Here is a 15932-nt window from a genome sequence, read left to right as displayed (position 1 = left end):
CCCCCCTCTCTCTTTCCTTGTCACTCTTATGGGCTGTGGATGCGCGGGAAGACTGAGAAGACAAGGCGGGGGATGGCGTGTGCTACGGGCTGTAGCGTCCGGGTCCTCCCCCTGGAACTCCCAGAGGGGGGAACTGCTTCATAGCGGCCCTTTTTCCCCCTTCCTCCGAGCACACCGGGTGTCCCCTTCACGAACCCCGGTGTCTCTCCTCTCCTGAAGCTCATCCCCTGCAGGGTATGGGCCTCATTTCCCCTCAGGCCTCTTCCCTCAGTCTCCCTCCACCTCCCCAGACACCTCCATTTTATTCACTATTATTTCCCTTATTATTATTAATACTGCTAATAATAATTATTATTCACTATTATTTACCTTTTATTATTTTTATTTATTTGTTAGCTTATGTAACCTAAAATCACTGCCTGGCCCACAGGGAAAGCTCTGAGGAGGGTGGGGGATGCCAGAGCTCATATCTTCTGACAAAGGGGTGAGCCCTGGAACAGTCCCTGGGTTGGAGCAGTTTCCCAGGGCCATAAATGGGCCCCACAGTTCAGGAAGGACAGGGAACTGCTGGAGAGAGTCCAGCACAGAGCCACCAAGATGATGAAGGGAGTGGAGCATCTCCCTGCTGAGGAAAGGCTGAGGGAGCTGGGTCTCTTTAGCTTGGAGAAGAGGAGACTGAGGGGTGACCTCATTAATGTTTATAAATATGTAAAGGGTGAATGTCATGAGGATGGAGCCAGGCTCTTCTTAGTGATGCCCAATGGTAGGACAAGGGGCAATGGGTGTGAGCTGGAACACAGGAGGTTCTGCTGAAACTTGAGAAGAAACTTCTTTCCAGTGAGGGTGCCAGAGCCCTGGGACAGGCTGCCCAGGGAGGGTGTGGAGTCTCCTTCTCTGGAGACATTCAAGACGTGCCTGGACGCCTTTCTATGTGATCTCATTTAGATGTTCCTGCTCCGGCAGGGGGATTGGACTGGATGATCTTTTGAGGTCCCTTCCAATCCCCAACATTCTGTGATTCTGTGTAAATATTGCACCAAGCCTGACAAGATTCCAGCAGCATTTGGCCAAGGCCCTCAGGGACATGGGCTGAATGTTGGGATTGTCCTGTGCATGGACAAGAGTTGGACTCCATGATCCTGGTGGGTCCCTTCCAACTCACAACTTTCTACGATTCTATGATTTAAGGGGTTTCCCTATTAATTAATTAATTAATTTAGCAGGGATATGTCACTGAAATTAATGTTTCTGCTGTTTTAGGAAGGAACCAGGCTTTGCTGGTCAACCCCAGAGAACGTGGTCCACCTGGCAAGAAGGTGATGAGAGAAAAGCAACATCCATAGGGTGACTTTCTTGTCAGATATCCTACCAGCATTAAACTTTATAAACTATGGAAGATCCTAATTAACCCAATGTGGTGAGATGCTTCTTCACAACTTCTTGGTTTCTCTCTGGCTATTTAGATTTTCCTGTGAGTTTTCATGGATTTAGAGACTCAAGTCACATTTTAAAGGAGTTTTTTGGGTTTGTTTTTTTTTTTTGCATAACAGGATAGCATCTTGTCAATGCTGTCTTGGCTAAGCCAGGAATGGACAGGGCAACATTCGCCTGTTCCACTGCCTTTTTTCGTGACTACAACAGTTCATCTCAGGGTGCATTTTGCCTCCCAGGAGGACACGTTGACTTTATTGAAAAAGTAGAATCATTCACTTACTCAGATTTCTTCCGGGATTATTTGATTCCAAATCATCCCTGTATTTTCTCAGCTAAGTTTACTGAAGACTGGGGCAGCAGGAGAAATTGGGTTACTTGGGATGGAAAGCCTAACTTTGATTATCTGCTGCAGAAGTTTGGTAAGTCATAACATTTTTAGTTTCTAATTAAAACATGTATGCTAAATGACACAATGACACACCTTTTTTATTATTATTTTTTAAAATCTTAGAAATAGAACCACTAGACAAAACCAAGCAATTCTCCAGACTTTTGTCTAAGTTAATACATTCATTTTCTCTACTTACTCAGACTTTGTTTCACATATTCCAATCTTGAATTTATTCCTGCAATTAAATAAAATTAAGCTTTGTATAATTTAGCCATATCAATTTATATACCTGCTTAACATGTTAAGCAGAGGAGCAGCCTGATGTTATCCCCAGGCAAGGGGAAGGTATTCTGTAGTTACAGTGAAATATCTCTCAAGACTGTAAAATATTAGTATATTTAATAGGAATCAATAACCTACTCCTAATGTAGTTTAAGAGGAAAATTCAGATAGCATTAAATAAATAAATAACTTCTGATTTGAATCATGTTTGCCTAGAATGATGGTGTTGGGAGTGTGAGCTGGGTTAGGGATTATTGCTTTATATTTATACTGCATTTAACATTATAGGGCCTAGATATTAAAGGCTGCTGCAGTCTATAAGATTAAGGGAGTTCAATATCAGCATCGGTTATTCTGTCCCTCCGTGGACTCAAAGAGTTTATATTTCAGGAGAGGCTGTAGTACCTGTTACCAACTGTGATGTCAAGGAGTACAATTCTAACCCGAAGGAGCAACTCCCCTTCAAGGAATATATAAAATATTGGAAAGATTACATTAAAAATGACTACAAATCATCTCGAGGGTGCCTTTATCTAAAGGACTGGCACCTGAGCAGGTAAGAGAGCGCTGTGGAAACCGCTGCATACCATACACAGCAGAGTGTGGAGCTTTAATGCTCATCTTTTAATGCCTGAGCATTTAAATGCTGGCACAGCTGTTTGTTAGCACCTACCCATCAAAATATCAGTCTTCTACTGTGCAGTTCTTGGCATACTTCACATGGCAAGATCCTTAAACAAGTCTTTGTTTCCTGAAGAGGCTGACATTCTCAAGCACTTTCCTTTTCATCTGTCTTTTAAATGACTGTGTGCTCTCCCTATGGAAACCATGTGGCTGGAACATTTAGCTTTTGTTTGACTGTTACAGTACAAACTTCTTAAAAAGAAGGGGGATGTTTCTAATTATGTTTAATTCAATAAGCATGTGGGAGTTATAATCCTTTATTCTCCATTTGCTTTTCTGTTAATCTCCCCAGTCATTAAAGTTCTCTTCACCCTGTCCTGGCTTTCCTTCTCCTCCAGCCTCCTGTTTGTGAGGTGGATGCATTGTCCAGTCCCCATGTCTGTGTAGGACTTTAATGCCTTTTCACTCAAATTTCTTCTTCTTTAAACATATCCTGCTCTTAATCCAACTTTCTTGTGATCACCTTGTTTTCATTTTTGAATGTGCCAGTGACTTACAATAGAGGAAATTTGTCATCTCTGCCTCCCTGTTTATCTCCTTTCCCAGACACTGGTGCTGTGGCTGCAGAAAGTCTGCACATGCAGCCTAGGATGGGAAAAGGGCAGCGTATCCTGTGGGAGGAGGTCACACACTTGTCAAAATCCCACAGCCTGGCTTCTCTCCTAACCCCTATACCCTCAACCTGTCATCCAGTTGGACAACCCATCTTGCAGGTGTCTTATCTAAAGAGAATGTGTTTATTAGCAACTGCCTTTGCCATAATTAGGAGTCTCCCAAATAGCAGTTAACTTTCACAGCTTTCCTGGGAGTAGGAAAAGCACTGTTATATGTATGTTACACACAACTCAAGAGTTGTCAGGATTATAAAGGAGATGGCAGCTGACCTGATTCATAGAGTCATAGAATGGTTTGGGTTGGAAGGGACCTTAAAGATCATCCAGTTCCAACCCCCCTGCCAGCAGCAGGGACACCTTCCACTAGACCAGGTTGCTCAAAGCCTCATCCAGCCTGGCCTTCAACACTTCCAGGGAGGAGCAGCCACAGCTTCTCTGGCCAACCTGGGACACTGGCTCACCACCCTCACACCAAAGAATTTCTTCCTCACATCTCAGCTCCATCTCCCCTTTGCCACTTTCAAGCCATCACCCCTTGTTCTCTCACTCCCTGCCCTTGGCCAAAGTCCCTCCCCAGCCTTCCTGGAGTCCCTTCAGGTACTGGGAGGCCACTAGAAGGTCTCCCCGGAGCCTTCTCTTCTCCAGGCTGAACAGCCCCAACTCTCTCAGCCTGTCCTCGCAGCAGAGCTGCTCCAGCCCGCGCATCATCCTCGTGGCCTCCTCTGGACTTCAGAGGTTTAATCTCTGTGTCTAGATTGAGAACTGCAGTAGAAGGAACAATGCTGCATTTTTCTGAGACCAGTTTCCAACACATTTCTCTTTCTAAGAGCTTTCCCCGAGCAAGATGTTTACACGACCCCTGTGTATTTCTCATCCGACTGGCTGAATGAATACTGGGATGCTATAGCTGTGGACGATTACCGGTTTGTCTACATGGGACCTAAAGGTTCATGGTAAGGCAGTGTGGTTTCTGTCACTCTTACATACTCGTTTTTAAGATCTAGTATTACAGGGGATTATCACATTGCACTTCAGGATGGCATCATGCTGCAGAGGCATTGTGTGACCTTCTAGTATAGTGTTGTACCTGCACCCAGCCAGTTTTATTTCTTAAGCAGTTCATTTGGTTCTGGATGTGAGCTTATGCATACTGCTAAGCTGCTTTTTCACTTCAAAAAGTCCTGAAATGTGCCTACAAAATATCCAAAAGTTGTCAGCCAGCTTGTATAAAGTTTTAGAGCAGGAACTCCCTGGGTTTCATCAGCCATTTGTGATTTGCAGAGTCGACAGGAGCCTCGGAGGGGCGCTGATGAGTTGGTCAAATAATTTGTAGGAGAAAAATAAAGTCCAGCATTGGTGACAAAGTTGCATTTACAATATTCTCATCAGTTCACATCACAGAATCTCCTAACTTTGAGGTATTTGTAGGACAGATTGAGGACTACGTGATAGAGAAGCACGGAGGAGATAAAATGCTGTGATGCTATGTAGATATAGTGTCCTTTTAATACTTAAAGCAGTCAAAATTAAATGGAGGATGACAATTTAGGACCAGGTTTGCATTGTAAAGGTCGTTTTCTGTGTGTGTGTTTGATTCTCACAGACTTTAATTCCTCTTAGAGCTTTTAGGCATTGTGTTCACTTAAAACTCTGATTTACCCCACAGGACTCCGTTCCATGCTGATGTTTTCCGTTCCTATAGCTGGTCAGCCAATATATGTGGGAGAAAGAAATGGTTGTTGTACCCAGCAGGACAGGAGGAGTACCTGAAAGATCGTCATGGCAACTTGCCCTTCGATGTGACTGCACCTAGTCTTCAGGACAGGAGAATTTACCCTCGCTACAACCAAAGTCAACCCCCTGTTGAAATTGTACAGGAAGCAGGAGAGATAGTCTTCATCCCCAGTGGATGGCATCATCAGGTTTACAATCTGGTAAGATAACTAATACCAAACTTTTCACAGAATCACAGAATGTTAGGGATTGGAAGGGACCTCAAAAGATCATCTAGTCCAATCCCCCTGCCAGAGCAGGAACCTAAATGAGATCACACAGGAAGGCGTCCAGGCGGGTCTTGAATGTCTCCAGAGAAGGAGACTCCACTCCCTCCCTGGGCAGCCTGTCCCAGGGCTCTGTCACCCTCACTGGAAAGAAGTTTCTTCTCAAGTTTAAGCAGAACCTCCTGTGTTCCAGCTCACACCCATTTCACCTTGTCCTATCGTTGGGCATCACTGAGAAGAGCCTGGCTCCATCCTCCTGACATTCACCCTTTACATATTTATAAACATTAATGAGGTCACCCCTCAGTCTCCTCTTCTCCAAGCTAAAGAGCCCCAGCTCCCTCAGCCTTTCCTCAGCAGGGAGATGCTCCACTCCCTTCATCATCTTGGTGGCTCTGTGCTGGACTTTCTCCAGCAGTTCCCTGTCCTTCTTGAACTGTGGGGCCCATAAAATAAAGAGCTAATCAGGCAGCAGGCTTGAATCAATCCAACTTTTATTGCCACAGCGTGTTGTGGATTCCAAAAGTCTTAACTAGGCTGCAAAAAAAAAAATTAAAGAGAATCACAGGGGAAAGGTCTATCAGTGACTGCTCAAGATGGTGGCTAAAAGCAAGCCTGAAATCATAAGCTCCTTGGGTCATTGACCATTAGAAGCCGTGAGAATGTACAATAGAAGAAGCTGTCTGCACCCTCTTTTAGTATCATAGAATTATATCATAGATATGATTTTTCTTAAACTCTTTCTTAAGTTCTTTTCTTAAGCTGTTCCTCATTAGATGCTTCTAGTCACTGAGAAATAGGATGCTAGACGAGATGGACTTAGGGTGAGGTTGTCAATCTTGGTTTCTAACTTTAAATTTTAATTTAATAATGGAAAATTCTAACAAATTGCTCTTCATGATTACCAACCAAAATTAACAACCTTGTTCCTTTTTCTCCCACCACCTACTCCCACTTTATGCACTAAAAGGTATGATCAGACAGAGGAACTAGAGACACTTGCCAGTTTACAGAGTGAAACAAAATTTGATTGTTCAAGGACATTAGAAAGAGACAGTTTTTCAGCACAGTGGTGGCATTGCTGTGAAGAAGCATTTCCCTTACTGAGAAATTTGATTCTATATTTTGCAGCATTGGTGTTATTACAGCTGATTTTTCCCACTTCCCTCTGTAAAGCCTGGTAACTATTTAAATTATTCCTTTAGGAGGATACCATTTCCATTAATCACAACTGGGTGAATGGCTGCAACGTGGCTATTATGTGGTGCTTCCTGCAGGATGAATTAGCAGCTGTCCAACGGGAAATCAATGAATGGAAGGACCCTATAGATGATTGGCACCTACAATGCCAGGTATAACAACACTGTGCTGGCTGCCTGACTCTCTATTAAAAGATCATATATTTTTGGGGTGCATTGCACCACCTTATGAGTTCTAAGTCCTTAACCTCATACCTGGAATTTGTACATGTTTCATATATAAGTAGGAACTGGTGACCACTTCATTTTCTGTGAAATTCAACATTAGTTTAGTAGAAAGGCTTGTGATGGTGCATATTTGCTATGTCAAGGAGGTTAGTAGGATGTTGCCTGAAAACTAGTGCTTCACTGCTTTTCTTCAACTATCAAGGTTAGTATTAGCCTTGAGATCAATCCTTTATGTAGTATTTGCATTCCCCTTTATAAGATATAAGTGCTTTTTCACATAAACAGAAGAACCAATAAGACAGACCCCACATAGAACTGGTCTGAAGAACATTCATAACAAAAACAGTGAATCTGAAACAAGAAAAATTAAGGTAAAGGTGGCAGCAGGTTTCTGTGTCTGTGAAGTGATGCTTTCAGAACACGTATCTGTACTGAATAGTGTTGTATCTTGTGTGCTTCCAAAATCTTAAACATGAAATAAATGTAAAGTTTATTTCTGGAGGCTGTTACTGCTGCTAGGTTGATATCCTTCCAAAAGAGTTTCAAAAAACACAGTCATTTAATACTTAGAAGAGACAGACTGTTGCTTTTGGGGCTAGTGGCATTTCAAGTAAGGTAAAGAATTTTAGTGCTGTTGTGGTATTACAAAAAAAAATATGATTAAACATGGTTACTTATGATTCCAGATAGTTACTAGCTTGATAAAACATGTTTTTGTCACTTTTAACTGTAAATAAGAGAGAGTTGTTTCCATTTCAATGCTGTTTTTTTCCTCTCTAGTTGATCATGAAGTCTTGCACGGGTATAGACTACAAGGAGTTCTACAACTTCCTCAAAGTTATTGCAGAGAACAGGATTTCTGTCTTGGAAAAGGGCCTCGATGACGAAGCTTCAGCAAAAAACACTCCAAAAGCTGCTATTTCCACCTTGGGTATGCTCCATGCAGTGTTTGATTTAAAGAGGACTGTGAAGGTGTTAACATCATTGAGTGCTAATGAAGATTTCAAGAAACTAGACCTGACGTCACTTTCTCCACCTCCGGAGGCATTACTCCACCACTTGAAAGCAGCAATAGATACAGCGTTACTCTAACTTCCTATTTATTCAGTTCTTTGTAAAATGAACCTTTTTTTGCAAAATGGGTGTTTGTAGAAGACTGACTCCTCCCTGTTTAATAGCTGTTGCAGTTGATGTACAAATAGCCTTGATATAGAGTGGGGAGAGAGTACATTCATAAGAAGACTGAATACTTTTTAAGTTGCCAGCATTTAAGTATCTAAAGTAATGAGACAGAGAAAAAAAAAAAAACTGAGATAAAGGAAAAACCCAAAACATACTAATATTCTATTATGAGCCATGCTGGTGAGTATGCACTCAGGGAAGGGGAACAGAAATTCTCTGAGGATCAAGCTTGAGGTACTAAAACTCTATTCCCTCTGCTTCTGAGAGCATATACAGACAGCAAACCTGCACTGCAGACTCCAGCAGTTAAGCTCTGCTTTGTCTAATCACCCTTAAATTGCTTTAAGACCTGTCCTGCTTTCAAGTGCAGCTCAGCCTTTTTTCTTTTTTAATGAAAATATTCAGCTCAGTCTTTCTTTTTCTTTTTTTAAATGAAAATATTAGGGGACCCTAGTTAGTTAATTTCCCTTGAAGCCTGAGCTGACTCAACAGCTTGTACCCTGGATGTGGAAGAGGTGACTGCACTATTTTCCTGTACAGTAGCATCTCTCTAAAGCTGGAAGTCTCAAGTAGACTCAACCCTCATACTGCTCCAGGGTCTGCAGGATTAAATTTAACATATCAGGAAGCTGGAGTTGTGATAGCAAATCTACCACTAATAATTTAAGCATGTGATCCACCCAAGCTCAAAAAAAGAGGAGCCTGAATGTACTCTCACATTTCTACACGCTATTTCAAGGCACAGTATTTTATCAAGCAGGGATTTGATTAATCAGGGAAGCTAGCAAGTAGCCTCATTTTATCTCCTAAAAAAAAGCCATGCTGTTACCACACCAAATAGCACTACTGCATGGTTACATAGCACAATTTACAACCTAAATGCTACCCTTGGGCTAAAAGATTATTTCTAGTGAAGTATCCCTCTTCCTTTTACTGGTTGGTGAGGAAGCCTAGAAGCACAAATGGCTGCACACTGTTAGTTGCCCCTTTAGGGCTCACTTGATTTATAGCTCAAGAACTTCCTCAATTTTCAACCAGATGACCAGTAAGAGCAACTACTAACCATGTATTTAGAAAGTGCAATAGTAGAAATCTTCAGTAGGTTTAAAAAAATTTCATTGTTTTCTAGATAATCCTGTGGAGTTTGTACATGTTTGCATTTTGCATGTCTTATTTTTGTAGTAGAAGTTCTGCATTTTGAATAGGAAGTGGTACCTGAAATTAAAATCAATACCCAGAGCATGGAAGAATGAAGTATGGAGAAAACAGATCTAATTACTTTTTTTTGGGTTTTTTTGTTTTTTTTTTTAAAAACAGCTGTGACTACATCTCAGTGATTCAACCTTCTGGCAGGGTGTTTCTTTAGACTGGAAAACTGCCAGTTTTAAGCAACTCTGAAATTAAAAGTTCACAGCTGTTTTATGGCTGTTTACATTCTCAAAGACAGGCAGCTGGAGCTTTCTTCCTTATATGAATAAGGTGAGATTTCATAGAGGTGAGGTACAATGATTTAAAGCTGAAAATCAGTGTATTGGTAGGAAGTATGGTTTTGGTCATGTATTCCCCAGTCTCACTACATCTTGTGTTACTGGTATTGGCACCAACCACTTTAAACACTGCAATTTTATAAAGTGTTTGCTTAAATGAACAGTATTTTTTCATTTCATGTCCCATGAAGCTGAAACTACTTGACTTTGCTGTGTGAAAACAGCAAAAATACAAGTCTAGCTTTAACACTGAAAACCCAGTATCTCAACATACCCACGACCAGTTTAGACACCCTGCTGTCCAGCAGACTACATCCTCATGTGGATGGATGGCATGAGTGTGCTGTGATGCAAAAATTCAGGCAGCAGTTCTCAGGGAAGAGGTGTCATTTCTGCACTTTGTTCCTCTTCCCTGTGGAACACTGGGAAGGAAGAAGATAGGACAGTGTGGTAGGGTGGCTAAAACAGTGTTTAAGTAAAGGAAGGTGAGTCTCAACTTCTCACTTCTCTTCAGCTGAGCTGTCTTTGCACCGCAGCATCTTCATCTCTAAAGATGTGTTAACAGCTCTCCTTCATAAACCCTGCTAAATCTTAGTGCCACCAGTGTGAGACAATGGGGTAAAAAAAAAAGAATATATAGTTTAATTGCAGGAAATTATCTTAAAAATTTAAGCTATGTTCTCCTTACTGATTCAGCAGGTAGCAAAAATTACTTTCATTGAATCAATCTCTCTTACCATTACATTTGGAAACTAATTTGTAGTTCAAATTCCCATGAATGATCACAGCAGTAAGGGAGCCGTTTGTTTTCTAAAGTTAAAGAGAGGAAAGCAAATTCTCAAATGCCTGAAAACAGAAACAAGATTGCAATAAGAAGTATACAAGCCTGGAATCTCTCTTAAAATTAAAACAGCTTTATTTAAATACAAAGTTACTGTAAAACATATGTTAGGATACTCTCATACCAATATATTAACTATTGTAATCAGTATACTATTTATTAAAGCATAATACTTGTGATAAACAGGAGGAAACAGTCTGCAGAGTTTTGTTTTGTTTTCCTGAAGTTACAGCCCTGGATAATTTTAAAGTCAAACTTCAAAAAATAATAATTAAAAAAAAAAAAAGGCAGGTTAAATTTTAGTTCCAAAGAACTTTTTCTCTAAATATACAACTCAGACATTACTATTTTTGTCTGATAGGAACAGGATACCAAATATCCATTTGCCTTTTATGAAGGCAGCATAAAACCCAGCCCAATTCTAATCTGATTTATACCCCACTGGCATCAGTGGGTGGTCTCTCAGCCCAAAGCTGTGCACCTAGGAAAACCAGTGGTTTTTTGCAGCTCTGTCAGTGCAGAAAGCCAAGTGATTTTATATTTTGGTTTTATGTTTTGTCTTGACAGGATTTGAGATTTCTCACCCCAGGGCAACCACTGTACTTTCTATTAAGCACACACAAACCCCTGCAGAATTACAAAGCAGCACTAGCATGTTCAAGGTGCAAGTGTGATTTCCCTGAGATTTAACAGGAGTCTGCAGAGTATAAATATACACTTGTAAGTATCATAAAACAAAGAAATTAGTCACTAGCAGCTTTACAACGCAATGGAGAGGTACTGAGTTTGGCATAGGTAGGAAGAGGAATGGAAAAACCTTCCTCTTAAGGCTACAGGAAAAGCCACTTTACTCCAGGAGCAGATTGGTTAGGAGTATGGAGTTGGCTTCTCCTATCCGTGCCACATTTCTGCCAACCAGAAATAATCCCACCAAAAAACAGTCCTTGTGGGTTTTTTTGACCACTTTCTTTAAAATTAACCTCTTCTCCCTTAATGTCAGTTCACCAGTGCGAAACAAACACAGCATCTGAGAGAAACAGTTAAACGAGGTTTCAAGGCAGGTTGCTATTTGCAGGAAAATAAAATAAAACTAGAGGGCAGAAGAAACCTTGGCCACTTTATGCGAAGAGATTCCCAAACACAAGCTGAGGTTGTGGATCGAAAGCTTTTAGCCCACAGCATCTGGATGTCTGTACTTCACCATCATAACTAGTCCAACAGAAAACTCAACAAGAAACCCTCATCTGATAAATAACTATTCTTCCCTTCTTCAAGGCAGACAGAACAGCAGTGACTTGATTGCTTCTTCATCCAACAGTGTTTGGTCAAGAAAGTGCAGCAGGAAGGAGGCTCCCTTCGGGTCTTTGGGCTCAGGAACTGTGAGTCACGTGGCAGTTCTCTCTTTGGTGGAGTCTCAGCCTCTGTATGTGTTCGTAGCATGACTGGGCAAGGAATAAAGCAATTCATTAAGGAGAAGTTTTGGAACTTTAGGCCTAAATCTGGTCTCTTGCACACAATGTGAAGCCACGCTGCTCCATAGGTTAGACCAAAGATTCAATCTGCATATTATCAATTAAGGATAAGCATATTCTCTAGACTAGAAGGAAAATAACCTGTGCTAGGCACATAAACAGCCCTCAAAAATGAAATGAGAATGTAATCAAAGAAAGGTTTGGGTGGGAAGGGACCTTAAAGGTCATCTAGCCCAACCCCCCCTGCAGTGAGCAGGGACATCTTCAACCCGATCAGGTTGCTCAGAGACCCATCCAACCTGACCTGGAATGTTTCCAGGGATGGGGCTTCTACCACTTCTCTATGCAACTTGGGCCAGTGTCTCACCACCCTCAGAGTAAAAAATTTCTTCCTTCTATCCAGTCTGAATCTCCCGTCTTTTAGTTTAAAACCATTTCCCCCTTGTCCTATCGCTACAGGCCCTGCCAAAAAGTTTGTCCTCAATCTTTCTTATAGGCCCCTTCAGGTGTTGGAAGGCCACAATAAGGTCTCCCTGGAGCCTTCTCCAAGCTGAACAACCCCAACTCTCAGCCTGTCCTCACAGCAGAGCTGTTCCATCCCTCTGATCATTTTTCTGGCCCTACTGCATCAGTGTCTCTACTACTCAAGAAAGGCTAATACAGGTTGCAACTGTCGCTATTGAAAACATTTCTTTACCTCCAGTGCTGTTAAGAGAAAGTCATACAGTCCTCCTTGATTGGTGGGGTCCATCAGGTCTCTGATCAGATGGATTTCAGCTCCCAGGTGCTGTATTCTAGGGAAAAAAATAGTCACAATTAAAACAAATCTCTTGGCACTGGTGTTTGTGGGCTTATGTTTGAAATCAGAACATGGAGAGAAGGAGCCACAGATCTGGAAGTCCATTACTGATTCCTTGTACATCACCTTGATCTTCTGGAAACTGAGTACTTGAGGTATCTGACATGACTAGATCTCCATAAAGGTGCCTTAGGTAAGAAAATTTAGTCTCCCATTTTACACAGCCTCTCTTACTCTCCTCCTCTCTCATCTACAGCTGAGAAAGCTGCCTAGCAAAGAAACCTGTATCATCCAACGTGACCACAGCAAAAAAAGCTTCTGGATTTCATGGCCTCAAGTTTAAACACTTCACCCTTTTTTGTAGACCAAACATATTCAGAAAGTCAGTCAAGGATTTTGACTCAAATTTGCCAGGGGAAAAAAAAAATGTACCATTTCATTCTACTGGATGGAAGCATGTTCCTGCAGTTCCAGTGCAAGCAGCAGAGACAGAGTCTCTCTGGCAGAAATGTGTTACATTTACAATTATTCCTACACAGGAAAAGTCTAATTATTACATGGTCAAGGTTCAAGACCTTCCTAGTCTCCAAACTGAATCACAGTGCTCCATTGAGAATGGAAAATAGAACATATATGATATATAGAGGATGCCTTGAAGGCATCAACAATTGGTCTTCAAAGGCTTCATGTTCCTATTTTCTACGGTAATCTGAGATACAGGTAAAATCACATCTCCCATAACAATCCTGAACTATCCTCTTGGGTAAAAGATGGACACTCAGGAAGTCCCTAGCCACTTGATATGATGGCCAACACCATCACACCACAGCTGGCAGAGAGTAGCACACAGAAACTCCAATACAAGAGGAAATGGGCTCCAGTTGTGGCCAGGGCAGTTGAGATTGGATGTGAGGAAGAATTTCTTTGCTGAAAGGGTTCTGAGGCATTGGAAGGGGTTGCCCAGGGCAGTGGTGGAGTCCCCATCCCTGGAGGGATTGAAGAGTCGTGTAGACATAGTGCTGAGGGACATGGGTTAGTCGGGGACTGGTCAGTGTTGGGTTAATGATTGGACTCAATGATCTTAAAGGTTTTTTGCAATCGAAGCATTTCTGGGATTCTGTGAATACAGCTGAGGAAAAAAAAAATGTTAAAACACAAACCCCAATTTTTCATTTAAATTATTTGATCTGGAAACACAACTGTCCTTTCTCTGATTGGGACATGGCACAACAACAGGAATGGGAAATTAAAAGCTTCCACTTACTTTGCTCGGGATACAACATACATCAGTAGGGGCAACAGGTCATCCATAGGGAGCTTGTAGTCCTTCTCCACCACCCGGGACACTGTGCTCTCTATTTCCTCATATGTCTTCTGGAGGATCACCAGCTTTTCCCGTGGATCTACTGTGGTGCTGTTAAGTGTGAAAACAGTCATGTCAAAGATGCTTCCACTACACAGGTAAAGAGATAAAGCAGCAGAACTAAAATAAACTCAGAGCAGACCATCATGCTACAAAAATAGTCTGTCAATCATCTCAAATGGCTGCACCAAAAAGATTGTGCCAGGAGGCATCACCAGGGCACATCATCATCCAGATGGACCTTGAAGTCTTCCCAAGTTCTGAGTATGACCTGCTCACCTTAGTGTTAGTCTTTCATTTTAGACAGGATTAACCTTGAGTCACAGTCCCTCAAATAAAAGCTAAAGAGTATGAGATGAATCACTTTGGGTAGTTCTATCAAGATATTGCTCTTGTGAGGGGCTAATACAGTTGTCATCTCTATAAGGTAGGGTTTTCTGCCCATAATGTCCTGCCGAGATACACAGAGCCTTCCCTTTTCTTCGATAATCATAGAAAGGTAGGGTGGGAAGGGACCTGCAGTGAGCAGGGACATCTTCAACCAGATCAGGTTGCTTAGAGCCCCGTCCAACCTGACCTGGAATGTTCCTAGGGATGGGGCTTCTACCACCTCTCTGGGCAATCTGGGCCAGTGTTGGTTGGCCCAGAAAAAGAAAAGAAATCACTTTGGCTTTCATAGGGAGGTTGTCTCCAGGACTGGTGTACTCAGGGACCTGAGATCTCCTGTCTGATGGATCCCAGAACACTTCCCTGCTCCCCTCTATCTTCCTTCCCACTCGTTACTGCAGCACCATCCCTAGTCTCAACTTCAAGCCAATAAATCAGGCTGAGCTTCTTAAATTGAGCTCTGCTTTGTTACGTTAACAACGTGGGATGTCACACTGGGTGGGATAACCCTCATGTAGTTCCATCTGTCCAGCAAATGGTCCAGGTGTAAATTTATGACATTTCCCAGAAAACACAAAATCCCTGGTTGTCAGTCAGAGATTATGGACGGTGACTTACATCAGCTTCTGCAAACACTCCGTAGCGGACAGGAAACACTTGTCTTTGATAAGGGACCGTCTCTGAAAGAGAGATAAGGAGTTGTACCTCTATAAGAGCATCTCTCAGAGTCACCACATGGTTCCTGAGCACTGAACCCAAAATAAGCATGTTTGCTGCCATAAAGGAGGACAAAATAAAGCTGTTGTGGACAACGCCACTCTGAACACACCGAGATGTCTATGGTGCCACTCTGAATATAGATGTCTTTGAAAGGCCACCAAGCAGAACATTACAAAGCAATCCTATGCAGAGCTCATATTCCCATCCATGGAAATTCATATGCAGTAGCTACAGATCATAATTAATCCACATATGTCACGTAGCTGTGACTTCTGAGTGCAGTCTGCCCTGTGGTTACTGAGGTGAAGCTCCATCATTATCCAATACCAACATGTAGCCCCAACACCATCTCAATAACACAACAAAGCTGTCTCTTTAGGTTATTTCTTACCTGGTTGGTTGTCAAGGTGAGATCCTTCAGAGGCCAGAGGTGTCTGAAAGGAAATTACAGAGAGAAGATTTAGAAGGCAGATGTCCATGTCATAACTCCACCCTAAGTCAGTCTTGGCTGTTTTTATCTCCTCATTCAAGGTGATGCTAAAGTCTTGTAGGTGCATGAGCCTGTTTGGTCTTCTCATTACACTGCTACAGGAAGAATTAATAGCTTAGACTCATTGACCTGAGTGTAGGGTTCATTTTACTCACAGATGCTCTTCTAATAATCACTGAAGAGTTTTGGCACTTTCAGATTTAATTCCTCTCACTGAGTCCAGACTGAATCAATTTGCCAAATTGAGAATCTGGGTCTTCTGATACCTTACTGAAGCCCTTGAGCTGTAGTTGATGCTGTTAGAAAAGCTCACATGCCCCTTGATTCTGAGTCATTAGTCCTCACAAATCACTTCCAAA

The 15932-nt window shown here is 42.0% G+C and overlaps 2 protein-coding genes across 2 annotated transcripts in view; one reads left to right on the top strand and one right to left on the bottom strand.

The window, feature by feature from the left end:
- The first annotated feature begins 1588 nt into the window (after nucleotides 1-1588).
- On the top strand, nucleotides 1589-8021 carry JMJD4 (jumonji domain containing 4). Its single transcript, XM_010172110.1, has 6 exons — nucleotides 1589-1853; nucleotides 2498-2663; nucleotides 4233-4358; nucleotides 5072-5339; nucleotides 6611-6757; nucleotides 7613-8021. The coding sequence occupies exons 1-6, from the start codon at nucleotides 1589-1591 to the stop codon at nucleotides 7922-7924; spliced, it is 1284 nt and encodes a 427-aa protein (XP_010170412.1). The 3' UTR covers nucleotides 7925-8021.
- Nucleotides 8022-11479: 3458 nt separating this feature from the next.
- Nucleotides 11480-15932, bottom strand: part of ALS2CL (ALS2 C-terminal like) — a 30407-nt gene continuing 25954 nt past the window's right edge. Inside the window, exons 22-26 of the mRNA XM_010172109.2 lie at nucleotides 15475-15517; nucleotides 14982-15043; nucleotides 13878-14027; nucleotides 12512-12608; nucleotides 11480-11784 (exon numbers count right to left, since the gene is read on the bottom strand). Of these exons, the coding sequence (XP_010170411.2) occupies nucleotides 11713-11784; nucleotides 12512-12608; nucleotides 13878-14027; nucleotides 14982-15043; nucleotides 15475-15517 (424 nt within the window). The 3' untranslated portion in view covers nucleotides 11480-11712. The remainder of the gene's footprint in view (nucleotides 11785-12511; nucleotides 12609-13877; nucleotides 14028-14981; nucleotides 15044-15474; nucleotides 15518-15932) is intronic.

The sequence above is a fragment of the Antrostomus carolinensis genome, unplaced genomic scaffold (assembly GCF_000700745.2).
Source record: "Antrostomus carolinensis isolate BGI_N321 unplaced genomic scaffold, ASM70074v2 scaffold6367, whole genome shotgun sequence".
Lineage (NCBI taxonomy): Eukaryota > Metazoa > Chordata > Aves > Caprimulgiformes > Caprimulgidae > Antrostomus > Antrostomus carolinensis.
This window is presented reverse-complemented; position numbering and strand designations above follow the sequence as displayed.

Coding starts and splice junctions, on each gene's coding strand:
- JMJD4 (XM_010172110.1), top strand. CDS start 1,589: ATGGACAGGGCAACATTCGCCTGTTCCACTGCCTTTTTTCGTGACTAC. Junction 1,854..2,497: donor TTATCTGCTGCAGAAGTTTG/GTAAGTCATAAC, acceptor TTTATATTTCAG/GAGAGGCTGTAGTACCTGTT. Junction 4,359..5,071: donor ATGGGACCTAAAGGTTCATG/GTAAGGCAGTGT, acceptor TTTACCCCACAG/GACTCCGTTCCATGCTGATG.